General features: G+C 44.8%; 1 protein-coding gene across 2 annotated transcripts in view; it reads left to right on the top strand.

The window, feature by feature from the left end:
* Positions 1-17,342, top strand: part of MYO7A (myosin VIIA) — a 64,535-nt gene that overhangs the window by 38,812 nt on the left and 8,381 nt on the right. For both annotated transcript variants that reach the window (XM_075492037.1, XM_075492036.1), the window contains exons 25-39: positions 617-744; positions 2,095-2,221; positions 6,537-6,656; positions 7,388-7,561; positions 8,801-9,028; positions 11,313-11,483; positions 12,812-12,929; positions 13,214-13,340; positions 13,446-13,615; positions 13,713-13,903; positions 14,449-14,573; positions 15,397-15,554; positions 16,017-16,170; positions 16,285-16,440; positions 16,861-16,966. In XM_075492037.1, the coding sequence (XP_075348152.1) occupies positions 617-744; positions 2,095-2,221; positions 6,537-6,656; positions 7,388-7,561; positions 8,801-9,028; positions 11,313-11,483; positions 12,812-12,929; positions 13,214-13,340; positions 13,446-13,615; positions 13,713-13,903; positions 14,449-14,573; positions 15,397-15,554; positions 16,017-16,170; positions 16,285-16,440; positions 16,861-16,966 (2,253 nt within the window). The remainder of the gene's footprint in view (positions 1-616; positions 745-2,094; positions 2,222-6,536; positions 6,657-7,387; positions 7,562-8,800; positions 9,029-11,312; positions 11,484-12,811; positions 12,930-13,213; positions 13,341-13,445; positions 13,616-13,712; positions 13,904-14,448; positions 14,574-15,396; positions 15,555-16,016; positions 16,171-16,284; positions 16,441-16,860; positions 16,967-17,342) is intronic.

Raw genomic sequence — 17,342 nt, 5'->3', positions numbered from 1 at the left:
AGGGTCAGTGGGGAGAAATAGGACCAAATCAATCCAGCTTACCCTAATGTGGCTCTGAACGCACTCTAGAAATGCCCATCTTTCTCCAGTGGCTCTAAATGGAGACTGGGTTGACTAGCTGAGACAGAGAGCTGGTAGGTGGATGAATGCCATCCCTGTTTTCACAAACAGCACCGTGCTTATGTGCTTTTGGCTGCATCATTAGCATGGCGAGCGGGTCCATTCTGTCAGTGTTTTAATAATTTTTTTAATATAACTGAGTTAAAGGGATAGGCCTTCCTTGGCGATAAGCTGGGGTTATTCCAAAGATCCTTGGTGGCCCTTTCCTGGCTGCAGGACCAGCTCAGAGCTGGGATGCAAGGGTGCCATTGTAGAAACCCTGGGCAAAGACCAAGCAGGTGGGAGTGTGACTAGACAGGACCATTTTCAGCTTCACCCGTATGTGATTAAAGCCAACAAAGGCTCACCCTCCCATCACTGATAAAGTGCTAGATTGAAGAACTCCTCCTGGCTGGTGGAGGAGTCCTCCTGGGGGAGCACCACACATTTGGGATGGGGTGGGGGGGACACGTAGTAACTGGATGTACTGAAAGAGAGCAATGTGTCTGGTTGGCAGGTGACAAAGAGACTTCACGATGGTGAGTCCACGCTCCAGGGTAATAGCATGCTCGAAGACCGACCCACCTCCAACCTGGAGAAGCTCCATTTCATTATTGGTAATGGCATCCTCAGGCCAGCCTTAAGGTTAGAAATCAAGACAAAGGCATAAACATGCTATTTTTTCATTCCTTCTTCCTTGAGCTATTCTTGTCCAAATGATTTTGCTATTGTGTGCAGCTCTACGAAGCTCTCATTATATCATTTTTCTGGTTGTGTTGTATAATATGGCCTGGGCTGGATCATGTTCCTTACTGTCTGTATTAGGCCTAACGGAAAGACCACGCAGAGGGACTAAAATGCTTTTGAAAGTGCTAGTGGCTACTGGATTGGTTTTTTTAACACTCGCTCTTGTTGTTCACTACCCTTTGTTTTCTACTTGACCATTTAGATCTCTTTTGTTTGTGTGAATATTTTTAATGGTATACTAATGAAAAACTCAAAATCATTTCAGTTGCTAAATTAAGCATTCAAAAATTGGGAAGTGCCAAATTAAGGCCAACTGCACATCTTCGGTTTAGCCCATTCATGCGTGTGTGTGATATAATACAGTCCTTGTTTATGTAGTCTCACGATCTTTTCACTCACACCTATCTGCTCACTCCAGGAACAGGGTGGGCATCCTCATCTGATGACCAGCTTCTTTAATTTTCATTTTATCCTCCCAGTTCACCATGAAACATTTAGCCTTTCTTTTCTGCACAAAGTCTGCTCTGAAGGCAGACCTGGTAGTGTCCCATGGGCTTTCCCATGGGGTTTGTCAGTGTAACAGCTTGGATAACATTTTTGTTGCCTCCCATGTAGATGAGGAAGTACTGCTAGCCCTCATTTTGCACATAGAGAACTAAGGTTAAAGTCAAAAGTGGACATTAAATCCCAAATTGAGGTAGCTGTCAATGTACATGCCTGTTTGGACGTAAGAGCTGGACAAACCTTGACCTCCAATGGAGCTGATAGTTCCCAGCACTTCCACAAAGCAAATTGAGGTGCCTCAAGAGGAACAGCCAGCAAATGAGGACTCCCAGCTGATGGCCCTCTATGAAAGTTAGTTTAGGACACTCTCTTGGTATTACTGGGAAATCTTTGTAAGAAGCCAGAACAGACTCCGTCATCCAGAGGTGACATTGAGCTTCCTTGAACCTTGAGACTCCCTTTAATTTCCCTCCTTCTCTGAGCCGTGTCAGTCAGCTGTCGGAAATCTCAGCTGAAGCACAGGGAAGACTCAGCGGATGTTACAGGACTGGTGATGGATGGCATTCTAGAGGCACTGCAACGATCAGGGTGACCATCATTAGGGCAGTTAAATTAATATCCTTGTGATGCTAAAATGAACTTTTAACTATCAATCACATGCAGAAAGGGTCTGTCTCTCTCTCTCTGTTCGTGTTGAAACCCACCACCTTGTTAACTCTAATGCTTTTTTCATTCCCATTGCAGGGATGAAATCTATTGTCAAATCTGCAAGCAGCTGACCCAGAACCCATCCAAAAGCAGCCACGCCAGGGGCTGGATCCTGATGTCCCTCTGCGTGGGATGTTTCGCGCCTTCTGAGAAGTTTGTGAAGGTAAATCATAGATGATATTTGTGTCATGAATTATCTGCCAATACATTTTCTTTTCCATCCGTGGGACCAGCTTTTCTCTTGGGTTTCATGCTAGAGGGAATCCTGGTCTTTATCTTTGCCAGGAATGAAAATGAGATAAAGTTCCTAAGAAAAGCGTGCATGATCCCAAGTTCAATGTCTAAAGTGGATCAGATGAGTCACTCCTGAGAAGTGACTCTCTCTTTCCTGTGACTTTAAAGGGAGTGGTGACAGCCAGTTCAGATGATGCCTCCTGTAGATATGTGAAGACGTGATTAAGTGAATTCTGGCAGGAAAGTTGATCGTGGGAGGCTGCAAGTGGAATTTGCACACCCAGAATAGCCCACATTTCTCCCCTATTTCTCACATGCAAAGGTCTATGCATTCATTCAAGCATCTACTGGCTTTGACAGTATGACCTCAGGCATGTACTCTAATAAAATTGGCAAGGAATAGTACTACACGGCTAATTATAAATATAACTTAATATAAAAAAATACACATAGAAGGGGAAGGGTTTAATTTACCTGGAAGTATGTTTGCATAGTTGCCCTCTGCATGCTACAACTTGCCCCACCATGTGTCATACTGAAAACGTCCAACTCTACACAGCCACATGAGAGATGACATGTAACATATCTTCAGCAGCACTGTGGATCAGAAGGATTGAAGTCAGTGGGAGATGCTAAGTGGCTGACACTTTTGAAAATCAGGTTGTTCTTAAGGATTTTCTTTTTTTCTGGGCAAAGTTTTGTTGCCTAGGTTTGGACAGTCTGCCTTCCAAATGAGTTACACACCTAGAGTCTGACTAACACCCACTGAACTGCTCAAGTTAATCCCATGCCTAAGAGTTTGGCTGGCTCAGGGAAAAGGGCTCAGCACTGTGTCTTTGCTTTGCCATGATATAAGACCTCCTTTGTCCCTCTCAGATCTTTGAATGTTGGAGCCTGGACCTGCTCCCAAGCCTGCTGGAGGTAAAGATGCCCCATTAATTTCCATAGATATCAGATCAGGTCCTGGGTCCTCAGCACTGAAAGAGCTGAAGCCAAGAATAGAAATCCCTCCTTCATCCCCAGGCCTTGCCACTATGAAATCTAATAAAGCAGATAAATCACTGGCAAAGTGGCAGAAAATTAAATTATGTCTGTGTCGTGATTTAACCCCAGCTAGCAGCTAAGCCCCACAGAGCCGCTCACTCACTCCCCTCCAATGGGATGGGGGAGAGAATCGGAAGGGTAAAAGTGAGAAAACTCATGGGTTGAGATAAAGACAGTTTAATAGGGAAAGCAAAAGCCGCACACACAAGCAAAGCAAAGCAAGGAATTCATTCACTGCTTCCCATGGGCAGGCAGGTGTTCAGCCATCTCCAGGAAAGCAGGGCTCCATCATGCGTAACGGTGACTTGGGAAGACAAACGCCATCACTCCAAATGTTCCCCCCCCCTTCCTTCTTCTTCCCCAGCTTTATATACTGAGCATGACATCATATGGTGTGGAATAGCCCTTTGGTCGGTTGGGGTCAGCTGTCCCAGCCGTGTCCCCTCCCAGCTTGTTGTGCCCCCCCAGCCTACTCGCTGGTGGGGTGGGGTGAGAAGCAGCAAAGGCCTTGACTCTGTGTCAGCACTGCTCAGCAACAACTAAAACATCTCTGTATTATCAACTGTTCCCAGCACAAATCCAAACCATAGCCCCATAGTAGCTACTCTGAAGAAAATTAACTCTATCCCAGCCAAAATCAGCACATTCTGGAAATGAGATCTGAGAAAGTATGCCACAAGAGGTTGTGTGGGTTTAAATCTTTAATAGCGGAAGATTATTTTAGGTGAGTGAAGCACTTCTCAGAAATAATTTATGGGTAGCTCTGGGGACTCAGACATAGAATCACAGAATCATAGAATAGTTTGGGTTGGAAGGGACCTTTAAAGGTCATCTAGTCCAACCCCCCTGCAATGAGCAGGGACATCTTCAACTAGAGCAGGTTGCTCAGAGCCCCGTCCAACCTGACCTTGAATGTTTCCAGGGATGGGGCATCTACAACCTCTCTGGGCAACCTGGGCCAGTGTTTTACATGTACTTCTGTCCAAAGTTATGATCCATGCTGAAATACACAGCAATATTCCCAACAGCTTCAGAGAGGGTTTATACTAATTCTGCCCTTATTCATCACCCGTTTGCACCTTGGGCTGTTGGAGGTGATAGGCAGCCTGTGGTGACTGAAGCTCCTTGCGTATGAGTGCAAACACCACTTGCAGCAGCCCACACTGTGGTTACGTTTCAAGACCCCAGTCTTGCAAACAGCAACACACAGGCAGTGACTTGGGCAATGTCTCAGAGCTCCTCTGAAGCCACTGAAGTTATCCGTGGGGATATCATTGACACCTTCCAGCTTAAAATGTTATGTTTTGAGATAAAGCATTCTCATAATGAAATGTTAACTCTGCCCCCAAACCACATACCTTCCCATCCAGACTCACTTTTTTATTTTGTGAAAAGCAGAGGAATATTCAAAGTTTGCTGAAGTTCAGTGAACTTGTGATTGAAACAGTGAACTGTTTCAAAGCTACATTAACCCAGGCCACCTAGTCCAGTCTGTTCTGGGTTGGGAGACAAACTCCATGTCAGTGCCAGACCTTACTCTCAGATTCTTAATCTATTAGTACCATGTTTTCGGGAATTAGTAGTCAGCCAAAATCTGATTTACTATGAGTTCACTGACTACTGTTTTAACCATGCAACAGCTTCCATTGAATGTATGATAGCCACGATAGCCAATGATACCATTGAATGTATGATTGGCTATCAGCCGGTTAGCTGGATGGCATTTTGTAAATCTCACGTCCTTTTCAATTGATGCCCTAACTTCTCATTTAGCAGTAATTATCCACTATGTTAGTAGAAGGAAAAGCATATGAGGGTAAATATCTCTTAGCATTTCTTTCCTATACCCTTCCATGCAGTGAATGCTGTATCAGACTCCTGGTTACTTTTCTCCTGAAACCTCTACGCTCTAACTTTAATAACAGCAATATTATGGAAAAAAGATGAGGAATTTCAAGAAACCGTTGTGCCTGGAAGCTGTTCCACAACCTTCAAAAGTGTCAGTTAGAACTGAATATTCTGAGAAGGATTTAGCTGATAATGAGGCAGTCTTCGACATGTTTTCCTGCTCCCAAATATGAAGGTCACGCTTTGGATCCCATTAGACACCTTTATCACATCATATGCTAAGCATGGGTCAAGACACATTAGCACTCCTGTTCTTTGTACCTTTCTTTCAACTAATAATGGACTTTGGTGGGAAGGTCCAATCACAAGGAAGGAGAAATACAAAAAATAGGTAATTACATAGTTCATTATTAATAGCATAATTAAAACTACACTTGTACACAGCATCAGCTGCTTGCAATCATTTGCAACAGCTCCCATCCACATAACCTGGCTGTATTACCTCGTTATTTCAGAGTATCTCTGTAAGTTACGATTGACAGAGATATCTGTCTCTCTACCCATGTTATTTGTGGACTGACAGAGTTATAGAGCAGTCTGTGTTACTGGAGGAACAGCTATGTGTTATCATTCAGAGAACTCTTTTATCTGTCTATAAAGTCTCTCTGAAAAATATGATTTACAGAACTATTAGTCTTAGCTACCTTTTTGGCCAAGATATTTACGTAATATTTTAAGTGTATTATCTTTCATATTGTGGAAGCCACTGGATTTAATTTTCTCTACAATAATGTGGTTGTATTTTTAACATACTGTGAAGTGCTTCAAATTCTGGTTTAGGATCTTCTAAAATGCAATTTAAAATCTGACTAAAGAAACATCTGTTTAATGTAATTGTGAAAGATCTTTTCTACTGGCAGCTAAATGTTCTGAGCGGCATTTGCTTACAATTCTCCTGGATCATTACTTACAGGTCTTTTTCATTCACTCCCATCTTTTTGGCCAACACTCAACAACATTTTATAATACATCTTTAAAATACAGAGATAGAAATCAGTGGCAGCAATAGTAGGAACAGAAAAGCTCCTGCACTGGCTTCAATCAAAGGTCTGTCTAGGCTGGTATCTTATCTCCACCAAGGCCAGAAACGCACAGTGTAAGAACAAGGAAGGGTGCAGACTGTCCTGCTCTCTCTCAGCTTCCAGCAATGTGATGTAGGAACATCCTGAGCCTGAGCGGTATCACTGCCTTTAGTCCCAGAGGGCTTTTCTCCAATAAAACATTGCTTTTTAGCCTTTGCAAATGCTTGGCTTCTAGAGCTGATGGTCTAATGTGTTCCCTGCTGCTAACAGTATTTAAGGAACTTTATCAATGGAGGCCCCCCGGGTTATGCTCCCTATTGCGAAGAGAGGCTGAGGCGGACGTTTGCCAATGGGACAAGGACACAGCCACCCAGCTGGCTGGAACTGCAGGTATGAGCCCCTCCATCCCCTCCCCAGGCAGCTGGGGCTCAGGGTTTAAGCCTTTCACTATCACAGGAACCACATCTCTGGCATGACAGAAAGTAGAGCAACAAAATGCCTATTTTTCTCAAGAATTTTCAGGTATTTCCAAGATATTGCATTCCCTGTGCATACTGGCTTTGCTCCAGAGTATATTGAAGATCAATCCCTTTGGCTACATCAATACTTGTAAATTAAATGTGCTTGAGAGTGCTCCCGGGCATTGAGGCCAGCTGGCACGGAGTAAGCCCCCATGTATTCTAGGAAGATGTCTTCCAGATGAAGATGGCTGCAGGCAAACTGCCTACTGAGAATGGTCCCTGGGACTTGCTCGGGGATAGCCATAGCTGGAACAGGCACAGTTGGTGCAATAATTGCTCATTTTCTATGCTGGTTTACTAGCATAAACAGCTGTGCTCCAGTGCCCAGGAGCATTCCCAGGCATGCTTGGATTTACTGGAGTAGGCACTTTGATGACTGAATGTATTAAATAAAAAATCTGTGACTTCGAAGTGCTGCCAGTGGCTGACCGCACGTTATCCTGTTGAGAAGTATGTTAAGGTAGTATTGAAAAGCAGCCAGTCAGTGGGATCAGGAATTACAAAGTGGTTACCACAGTTGGGTGGAAGAGTATGTAGGTAAATAGTCTCAATGGGATTGAAATACACATGCCTTTATAAAGTTTGACTTTAATCCATTAGGCAACCAAATCCAAGAAACCGATCATGCTGCCTGTCACATTTATGGATGGGACGACAAAAACACTGTTGACCGACTCTGCAACAACCGCTAAAGAGCTCTGTAATTCTTTGGCCGACAAAATCAGCCTGAAGGATCGATTTGGCTTTTCACTTTACATTGCACTTTTTGACAAGGTATGTCTTAAATTATGTTCCTGAATAACCCTATAAAAGAAGAGGGAGGTTCTCCTTGCCACCACATGTCTTCCAGAGGTCAGAAGGACCTTGTGCTCTGAGCAAATGGCCAGCCTTGAGGTCAGGAAAGAAGATTTCTACAGTGCAAGTGCCAGCATGATTTTCACAATAAGAGTAGTCAAACAGTGGATCAGGGTTGCAGAGACAGACCAATTTCCCTCCCTCCTTGGAGATACTCAGAATTTAACAGGAGAAGGCACAGAGCAACCTGATCAAAGATGGACCTGCTCTGACGAGTGGGCTGGACAAGAAACCTCCAGAAATGCCTTTCCACCTACATTATTCCGTCATGCTGTCCTTTTACTCTCAGTCAAGCTACTTTGAATTGAATTTCCAGTAAAACAAACAGCCTGGGTTTTTATGCAAGGGAGCAACTACATTTCATTGGAAAGATGATGGTTGAAATTAAGCTTCCAAAATGAGCTAAAATCCAAACTGCCATACCTGCATTAGCATTTAACCTGGTTTATTTAACCTAAAAACATCTTTTTTCAGAAATTCCATAAAAATAAAGGTGAGCGTAAATGAGAAGGGAAAACAGACCTAGGATAAAACTTAATCATGTGAGAGACAACAGCTGCCAGCCAATAAAACAGAATTATTCCTATAGCTGCTGTGTAAGAGGATGAAGTATATTCTCACCTGCAGATGTGGCCACCTCTGCCTGTGGGTGGAGAAGAAAATGGTTTATACTCCATCTTCTTGGTCTTTTTTGAGGAGACATTCATCCAGGGATGTTCACTCTGAGGAGACACAGGGCTTTAGGGCCTCGTGCCAGACCACAGTGAGAAGAGAGAGGTAATAAATCTGGAACAGGACAGGCTTTTTATTCTGGGTTTGTCTGATGCTTAGCATGGTTGGATCCAAGTCCATGACTTTGAAACGGGGTGTTTCAAAGCACAGTATGAATAAACAATACTTTGTAATGGGACTGTTGGCTTTGCTAATTCATGCTGATGTTCTCCATTCATTCTGGATGGGAAATTGTGGCTCAAAACAAAATGGCTCACCCCGCTATGCTGTAGACCTATTCAATCTTGACTGGCTAGTGGAGATAGATACTTTGATTTATTTTGATTATAAAGGAAGCCTGGATGAGTGACTCAGAGATAGATATCTCTACCTAGAGAGGTCAACATTTAGTTGGGTGAATGCCACATTTGCCTCTGCCCTGACTAGGTCTCCTCACTGGGGAGCGGCAATGACCACGTGATGGACGCTGTGTCTCAGTGCGAGCAGTACGCCAAAGAGCAGGGAGCGCAGGAGCGCAACGCGCCGTGGCGGCTCTTCTTCAGGAAGGAGATCTTCACTCCTTGGCACAACCCGAGTGAGGACAATGTGGCCACCAATCTCATTTACCAACAGATCGTGCGAGGGGTGAAGTTTGGGGAGTACCGGTGTGATAAGGTATGTGACCTCAGCAGCTACTGGTCTGGTCCAACGTGTATCCTCGACATGGTGAAACAGGTTTCACCAAAGGGGATGAGAAATCTTCCTCCCTGAACACCTGCTAGCTTGAGGATTATGGTATTCACTTGGGAAACAGTAGCTACAGGAATCAGATCCTCTTGCCTGGGGACAGACCGGATGCTCCCATGTGGTGTATGAGCACTCTCTCCTGGTGAATTTTGGATGGGAGAGTGAACAGCCACTTCATCCATCAGCCTCAGTTTGGAGGGCCACAGGTAGTCTGTAACCAGATCACCAGATCAGGAGTACACAGCAGTATCCTGTTTGGTGAATCCTGCTAAGCCTTAAAAATGAGAGATGCTTTTCAGGATACCCAGGTCTCTGCCACGCAAAACAAATCCAATAATCATAGAATCATAGAATCAGTAAGGTTGGAAAAGACCTCTAAGATCATCTAGTCCAACTGTCAACCCAACACCTCCATGTCTACTAAACCATGTCTCTAGGTGCCACACCTACACGTCTTTTGAACTCCTTCAGGGATGGTGACTCAACCACTTCTCTGGGCAGCCTGTTCCAATGTTTGACCACCCTTTCAGTAAAGAAATTTTTCCTAATATCCAATCTAAACCTCCCCTGGCGCAACTTGAGGCCATTTCCTCTCGTCCTATCGCTTGTTACCTGGGAGAAGAGACTGACCCCCACCTCTCTACAACCTCCTTTCAGGTAGTTGAAGAGAGCGATAAGGTCTCCCCTCAGCCTCCTTTTCTCCAGGCTAAACAAGCCCAGGTCCCTCAGCCGCTCCCCATCAGCCTTGTGCTCCAGACCCTTCACCAGCTCCGTTGCCCTTCTCTGGACACGGTCCAGGACCTCAACGTCTTTCTTGTAGCGAGGGGCCCAAAACTGAACACAGTATTTGAGGTGCGGCCTCACCAGTGCCGAGTACAGAGACACGATCACTTCCCTAGTCCTGCTGGCCACGCTATTCCTGATACAAGCCAGGATGCTGTTGGCTTTCTTGGCCACCTGGGCACACTGCTGGCTCATATTCAGCCAGCTGTCAACCAGCACCCCCAGGTCCTTTTCCACCAGGCAGCTTTCCAGCCACTCTTCCCCAAGCCTGTAGCGTTGCATGGGGTTGCTGTGACCCAAGTGCAGGACCCAACACTTGGCCTTGTTAAACCTCATACAATTGGCCTCAGCCCATCGATCCAGCCTGTCCAGGTCCCTCTGCAGAGCCTTCCTACCCTCCAGCAGATCAACACTCCCACACAACTTGGTGCCATCTGCAAACTTACTGAGGGCTCACTCAATCTCCTCATCCAGATCATTGATAAAGATATTAAACAAGACTGAGCCCTGGGGAAAACCACTTGTGATAATGCTGCCATATGCTGAAGGGCCACTGGCAGCAGAAACCTATGCTGCTAGAGTCTCTGGGAGCTTACAGAATTATTCCAGTGTTGCTGAAACGAGCATCTCGAGAAACATCAAAATCTCTGACAATGTCCATCACATTTTTTTTCGCTTGTGTTCAAAATCATCCAGGTGTCAAATTGAAGATATCTCTCTTCCCCAACACCTAATCATTCTCCTGTGGTCCGGTAGAGTTCAGTCACCTTGGGAACTAAGTCATTTTTCCCATCTACATTGCATTAACAGCAGCTCTCTTATCCTATCAGAAGTCCTGCCATTTCTTCCTCCCCTTCTCTTCCTCGTGGCCTCCTTGTGCTATTATCATCTCAGTAGCTCTATTATTTTACACCAAAGTGCTTGGAAGGTAGCTGCACTGAAGGACATTTTACAGTTCTGCATTATGCACAGGTGCTTCAGTTGCTGGGCTTCTCAAGTATGGGAAATGATTGATACATGCAGTTTTCAAGCATTAAAATCCATCTACCATAGCAAAATCACCCACTGCTGACTGCAGGCATCAGAAGCAGACTGAACTGCAAGGAAAGACTGGGACAAACATGTTTTTACGGTTGGACTCAATGATCTTAAAGGTCTTTTCCAACCTAAATGATTCTATGATTCTATGTTCACACACAGTACAGGGTTGCATGGTGCTGGTCACTGACCATGTTAAGGCTTAATCATAGCTTTTAGTGGTCAGTCTCCTGAACTTTAGATGTGCAAAAAGCACTGGTGAAGTTCTGCTGAAAGGAAGCATCCCCATGCCAATCTGAAGCAACAGTGCATTGCTCCTTGAGTGATGGAGGATGGATGTTGAGGTGATGGCCTGGTAACAGCATTAACTTGGCTTGTTTGGCTCCCACAGGAAGAAGATCTGGCAGAATTGGCTTCCCAGCAGTACTATGTGGACTATGGGTCAGAGATGGTACTGGAAAGGCTGCTAAATCTAATTCCATCCTACATCCCGGACAGAGAGATCACAGCTTCGAAAACAGTGGAAAAATGGGCTCAGCTCATTATAGCTGCACATAAAAAGGTGGGGACAATAGATCACCTGGCCAGGACCAAGGCATGCTTCAGTAGCTTTGTGTGCCTTCTAAATGTATGTCAGACATCATAGCTCAGCTATTAGCCTGGCCTGAAGCTAAATCAGAGAGAAAGGGCAGGTTTTGTACTAGTCGAATTCAGCTTTACTACTGGTTTTGAGGCAAGATCTGACAGAAGACAACCTGCAGAGATTCACTATGAGAAGCAAAATGCCATCTGTGGGGTTTCGTTCCTGGTACACAGGATTGTGGTGTTATTGGTTGTATTACAGTGGCAGTTCATGTCTCCAGGCAATGTCAGGAACTTATTGTGCCAGGCATTGTATAAAACCTCCCTGACTTCCATAAGAACATTTGTGACACCCTCCCACAGCAACACCTTCCATAACTCATTACCCATAACTCATGACCAGCCGTGAGGGTTGGTCATCTAGGCATGAGAATTGGCATTCATTTAACAGCAGGAGCCAGCTTCAGATTAAGACCCCTAAAATATAAGCATCTCCATGTGTGTTAGGAGTCTCACCTCCCCATTACTGTCAATAAAGACCCAGGGATGCAATTCAGTTGGATCCTGCAGGTCCTCCATCAGCCTGTCAGCTACACGCAGAAGTATCAGGTATCTGAGGATGTCCTAAATGAAGCTAGATGTCTGTGCTTAAGGGTTGTTGAGTGTCTGTTTCCAGCTGAAGGACTGTCAAGCTGAAAGGTAGACACTTACCTTAGGGAAACCCAAAGTTAGCTGAGATGAATGCCACTCAGACTGGTCACTCTAGATGCTTGCCCAGCCTTCTCAGAGTTGAATTATTCCCTGAAGTGAGAACCAAAATTTTGCTAGGACTTTGTCCAACCTATTACTTGTTCCTGTAGGACTTTGGCTCTTAGCTTCATTGAGACCTAAATTAATATTAGTTTCAAGACCTTCAGCTGACATGAATTCTCTCTTCAATGATTCTCCCAGGTAACAAGTGATAGGATGAGAGGAAATGGCCTCAAGTTGTGCCAGGGGAGGTTTAGACTGGATATTAGGAAATTTTTCTTCACTGAAAGGGTTATCAAGCATTGGAAGAGGCTGCCCAGGGAAGTGCTTGAGTCACCATCCCTGGAAGTATTTAAAAGACGTTTGGATGAGGTGCTGAGGGACATGGTGTAGTGGTGGTCTTGGTAGTGTTAGGTTTACGGTTGGACTCGATGATCTTAAAGGTCTTTTCCAACCTATACGATTGTGTGTGATTCTGTGTAACTGGTTTTGTTTGCTCTTTTCCTGGCTATAACTGGATTTGTGCTTCATGTTGGTTGTAATTTGCTTTGTCTGTAGGGAATTTATACTCAGAAGAGGGCAGACCCCAAAAAAGTCAAGGAAGAGGTAGTGGATTTTGCACGTTTCAAGTGGCCTTTGCTGTTTTCTCGGTTTTATGAAGCCTTCAAATTCTCAGGTGAGTCAGCAGAGCACATCCCCGGAGCACAGGATGCTCCAAAGCAAAAGGAAGAAGAGATAGGGACTCCACAGACCAGAAGACGTAATGAACCATCTAGCTGGTCTTTTTTAGATACTTTATTTTTTGGTGCATCCTGATTAGCTTAAGCTATGAGTCTGCCACTATTTCTCTTACTAAAAATAACAGAGTTTCTTAACCGTTGCATTCTCCTTTGAAATGCACACATTTTCTATATCCTAAGACCCTTAATGAACAGATTGTATGTCTTGTCTTCAATCCAGGGCCAAGCCTGCCTAAAAATGATGTGATTGTAGCTGTCAACTGGACAGGGGTGTACTTTGTGGATGAACAGGAGCAGGTTCTCTTAGAGCTCTCTTTCCCAGAGATCACAGCTGTGTCAAGCAGCAGGTAAGACTTAGCTGGTGATCTCACCCTAAAACAGTCTTTTTCCAGGCTTTGCCTCTTGATGCCATTATCTTTCCTGTTTATGTCTCCTATAAAAATATATCCCAGGGGGGGAAAGCTGCAAGGGCAGAGTTTCACCTTGGCCACCATTAAAGGTGATGAATACACTTTCACCTCCAACAATGCAGAGGATATCCGGGACCTGGTGGTGACCTTCCTTGAAGGACTAAGGAAAAGATCCAAGTATGTGGTCACTCTCCAAGATAACCCAAACCCTGGTAAGTAAATGGCCCAGCCCAGTGGCAAACATATAGATAGATTAATTGCTGCAAAGGGATTTGGAAAAAAAAATCAAACTAATGGTTGTTCTTGCAGTGGGAGAAGAATCTGGGTTCCTCAGCTTCCTCAAAGGAGACCTTATAGTTCTGGACCAGGACACAGGAGAACATGTGATGAACTCGGGGTGGGCTAACGGGTTCAATGAACGGACCAAGCAGAGAGGGGATTTCCCAACTGATTCTGTCTACGTCTTGCCTACAGTCACCATGCCTCCGCTGGAGATCGTGGTAAGTTGTCTTACAGAATGGCACAACTTGATACAAAGCCCAAGGAAGTCAAAGCCTTTCTGAAGAGCTTAGATCTGGCCAGAGTCTCCCTGACAATAAGGTGGATGCCAGAGTGGCTGAGACGTGACAAGTTGTCCAAGGCAGAACTGATCTCAGCCTTTTCTCTGGTCTTTGAACACCACAGGCTTGTGACTTGGAATATCCATGAATCCTGCTACATCCCTCTAGCTGGCCCGATTACTTGTAGGTGTATTTGGGGTTGGTGGGCACATTCACATACGGAGCTGTAGGACCAAAAGCACATTATCTTCATTAGGAAATGATCCACACTATGGAAACATTTGTTATTCCTTGCATTAGTGACTGAGAACAGCACAGAGAAATGACAATTGCACCGTTCTTACTGACTATTAACAGGAATTAATGGGTTATTCTTACTCACTCACTGTTCTTCTTTTCATTTTGTATCTGCTTCCTCTCTCTGAATACATCAGATGTATATTATATCAAATATACCGGGTGACAGAGACCTTTTCATCTCACAGGCACTGGTCACGATGACCCCTGACCAACGACAAGATGTTATCAGAACCTCTCAGCTGGCAATTTCAGACAGTGAAGAGAGGGTGAAGCCATACACCTTGGAGGAATTTTCCTATGATTATTTTAGGTGATTTTTTTAAACCATCTTCAAAAATTATAGGAGTAGGAATACATGTCCTGGTAGCTTGGGAATCAGGAAATGTTTGGCTACTGGAAAAGACTCTACACGTCCCTTTGTGTGACTTTGTACAACTGCAACCTCCAGTTTAGGTCATGGCATTTGAGCTGTAGGTTTTCCACAGAGAAGATTTTATGCAGAATTTCTTCAGATTGGCTCAGCACAGGTGTTAACAGTGTGAAATTTGGTATTATGTGGGAGGCTGTGCTTAGTGGTCTGATATTCCTTTTCTGTGATCCCGTACACAGCCTCAGACCATATAGGCAGCAGTTGAATTAAGTGTGGACATTTTCATCTCAGCTCCAAAGATTTAAATGTGCACCATTGCTGACCAGACTGATCCCAAAACTCCCACTCCTGTTCAGATGGGCTGGCAATCCAAACAGAAACAGACAGACCAGATCAGAGGATCTGGGAAGTCTTCAGCCTGGTAGGCTTGTTCTGCTAGGCAATATTCTTTCAGTGTTGCTGCCCTGACCATCCATCGCCATCATCCTTCCTCTTATGTTTTTTTTGGGGTAGAGAAGGTTGTCTTGGTGTCAGTACTTGGGCAGGGTCCATAAGGGACTTTTCTGAGCCCTAGGAAAGTACAAATAGTATCTTTGGGCGGAAGTGGAGCTGGATACTTGCTAAACTGTGAATATCCATTTGGTGTAAGAGTTCATTAGCCAGGAGCTGTGAACAACCTTCCCAAGTGAAACGTTGGCCGCAAGCTGTCCTTTTTACGTCTGTAACCTTTCCACCTTTCCTCTTGCTTTGCCTTTGCCACCAGGCCACCTCCCAAGCACACCCTGAGCCGGGTCATGATCACCAAGAGCCGCGGAAAGGACAAGCTGTGGTGTTACACCCGTGAGCCCATCAAACAGCCATTGCTGAAGAAGATCCTGGGCAGTGAGGAGCTGTCCCAAGAAGCCTGCATGGCCTTCATTGATATCCTTTCACTGTCTGGGGAAGCCCTTTTCCTTTTGCTGTGTTACACATGTTAATTCAGAAAACTGCGGCCTGTTCTCAAGCAGAGTAGTTGCAATATGGCATGACGGTGAAGGCTGTCATTTGGTTTATGGTACTGCAGCTCCACTGGTATCTGACACAGCTGAAAATCTTCTCTTTTACAGTGGTACCTGTATGCGTGGTCAGGTAACACGTGATCACACGCAGCTTTCTTAGGTCTACGCATCCTGACCCCAAAGCAATTCTTTCAACCTGAAATGATGCATAATAAAAGGAGAGAGCTCACTGGATATCTCCTGAAGTAATTTAAAGTTTTTACCATACACTCCACCAAATTGCAACCACTTTTGTAGTCATGTGTAGGATGTCTTTAATCACATCATCAACAGAAGGGTTTCTCCAAACATCCCGGTTAGCTGATCCTTGACTCCTGCCTCCCACCAGTGCTGAAGTATATGGGTGACTACCCATCCAAAAGGACCCGCTCGGTCAATGAGCTGACAGACCAAATATTTGAAGGTGCCTTGAAAGCCGAACCCCTGAAGGATGAAATCTACTGCCAGACCCTCAAGCAGCTCACGGACAACCACATCAAGTAAGAATCGTTCGTTCTTCTTGGCCCAAATGCACTAGCCTGTGTTGGGCAAAGCAGATCTGAAGTGTCCATGCCGTGAGTGATTTTTTTCCTCCTGGGTCTCTCCTCGTGTAGGTACAGTGAAGAGAAAGGCTGGGAGCTGTTGTGGTTGTGTACAGGCCTTTTCCCTCCAAGTAACATCCTCCTGCCCCATGTCCAGAGGTTCCTGCAGTCCCGGAAACATCACCCCTTGGCGGCAGACTGCATCCAGAGACTCCAGAAGGCTCTGAGGTACAGCACCAAACGACCTCCTAGTCCTGACCATGCCACAGCATCCAAATATGCATGAGAAAATATGAGTAGGAGATATAGGGGTGGTTGGGGGGACAGTGAAAGCTCACAGCTTCTCTTTGCATTCAACCAAGCTGAGCAAAAGGGACACCAGGTAGAAAATGTCACCAGTAAACTCTCTGGGGAAAAATAGAGATTAATTAAGTTGCCTTTGTCCTGCCAGCTCCATTTAAGTCATCTACAACCTAAGCAAATACACATTACCCATTACATTTTTTCTTTCTTCTTTTTAGCAGGGGGAAAACCTAATAATAAGAAAGTAGCCAAAGTTACTCATAAAAGAATATGTATAAAAATGGAAGATTTAAACAAAGGATTCTTGCTTTGATGCTGTGGCACTTGCCACCTCCTGTTTTTCAGGAATGGATCCAGGAAGTACCCACCTCATCTGGTAGAAGTGGAAGCCATTCAACACAAAACCACCCAAATTTTCCACAAGGTCTACTTCCCTGATGACACCGATGAGGTAAATGGGGGAGAAGGAATTCTTCTTTTCTGACAGGATGGATGTCAATTTTCTTACGAAAATCTCAGAAGAGGCTAATATTGGTTCTGGTTCAGAAAAACTCAGCCTTCCCAGAAGACTCTGGACAAGAGCAGTATAAGGAAAACCCATCCTTACCTACCCTGACCAGCTCAGGGGTTTGATTTACTGCAATTCCCCTTCTTCATGATGTGGGTGCTGTGCTGGTCTTCACTGGAGACTTTACAGTATGACCGCAGAAAGAAGAAAACTGGGTGGGTTCATCTCCATTCACTCTCAGTGGTTCCCAAGCCTTGGATATCAGTTATTTACAGCCTAGACCAACAGATATTGTCCACCCGATTATACCCAGCGGGGT

The sequence above is a fragment of the Mycteria americana genome, chromosome 1, assembly GCF_035582795.1.
Source record: "Mycteria americana isolate JAX WOST 10 ecotype Jacksonville Zoo and Gardens chromosome 1, USCA_MyAme_1.0, whole genome shotgun sequence".
NCBI classification, from domain to species: domain Eukaryota; kingdom Metazoa; phylum Chordata; class Aves; order Ciconiiformes; family Ciconiidae; genus Mycteria; species Mycteria americana.
This window is presented reverse-complemented; position numbering and strand designations above follow the sequence as displayed.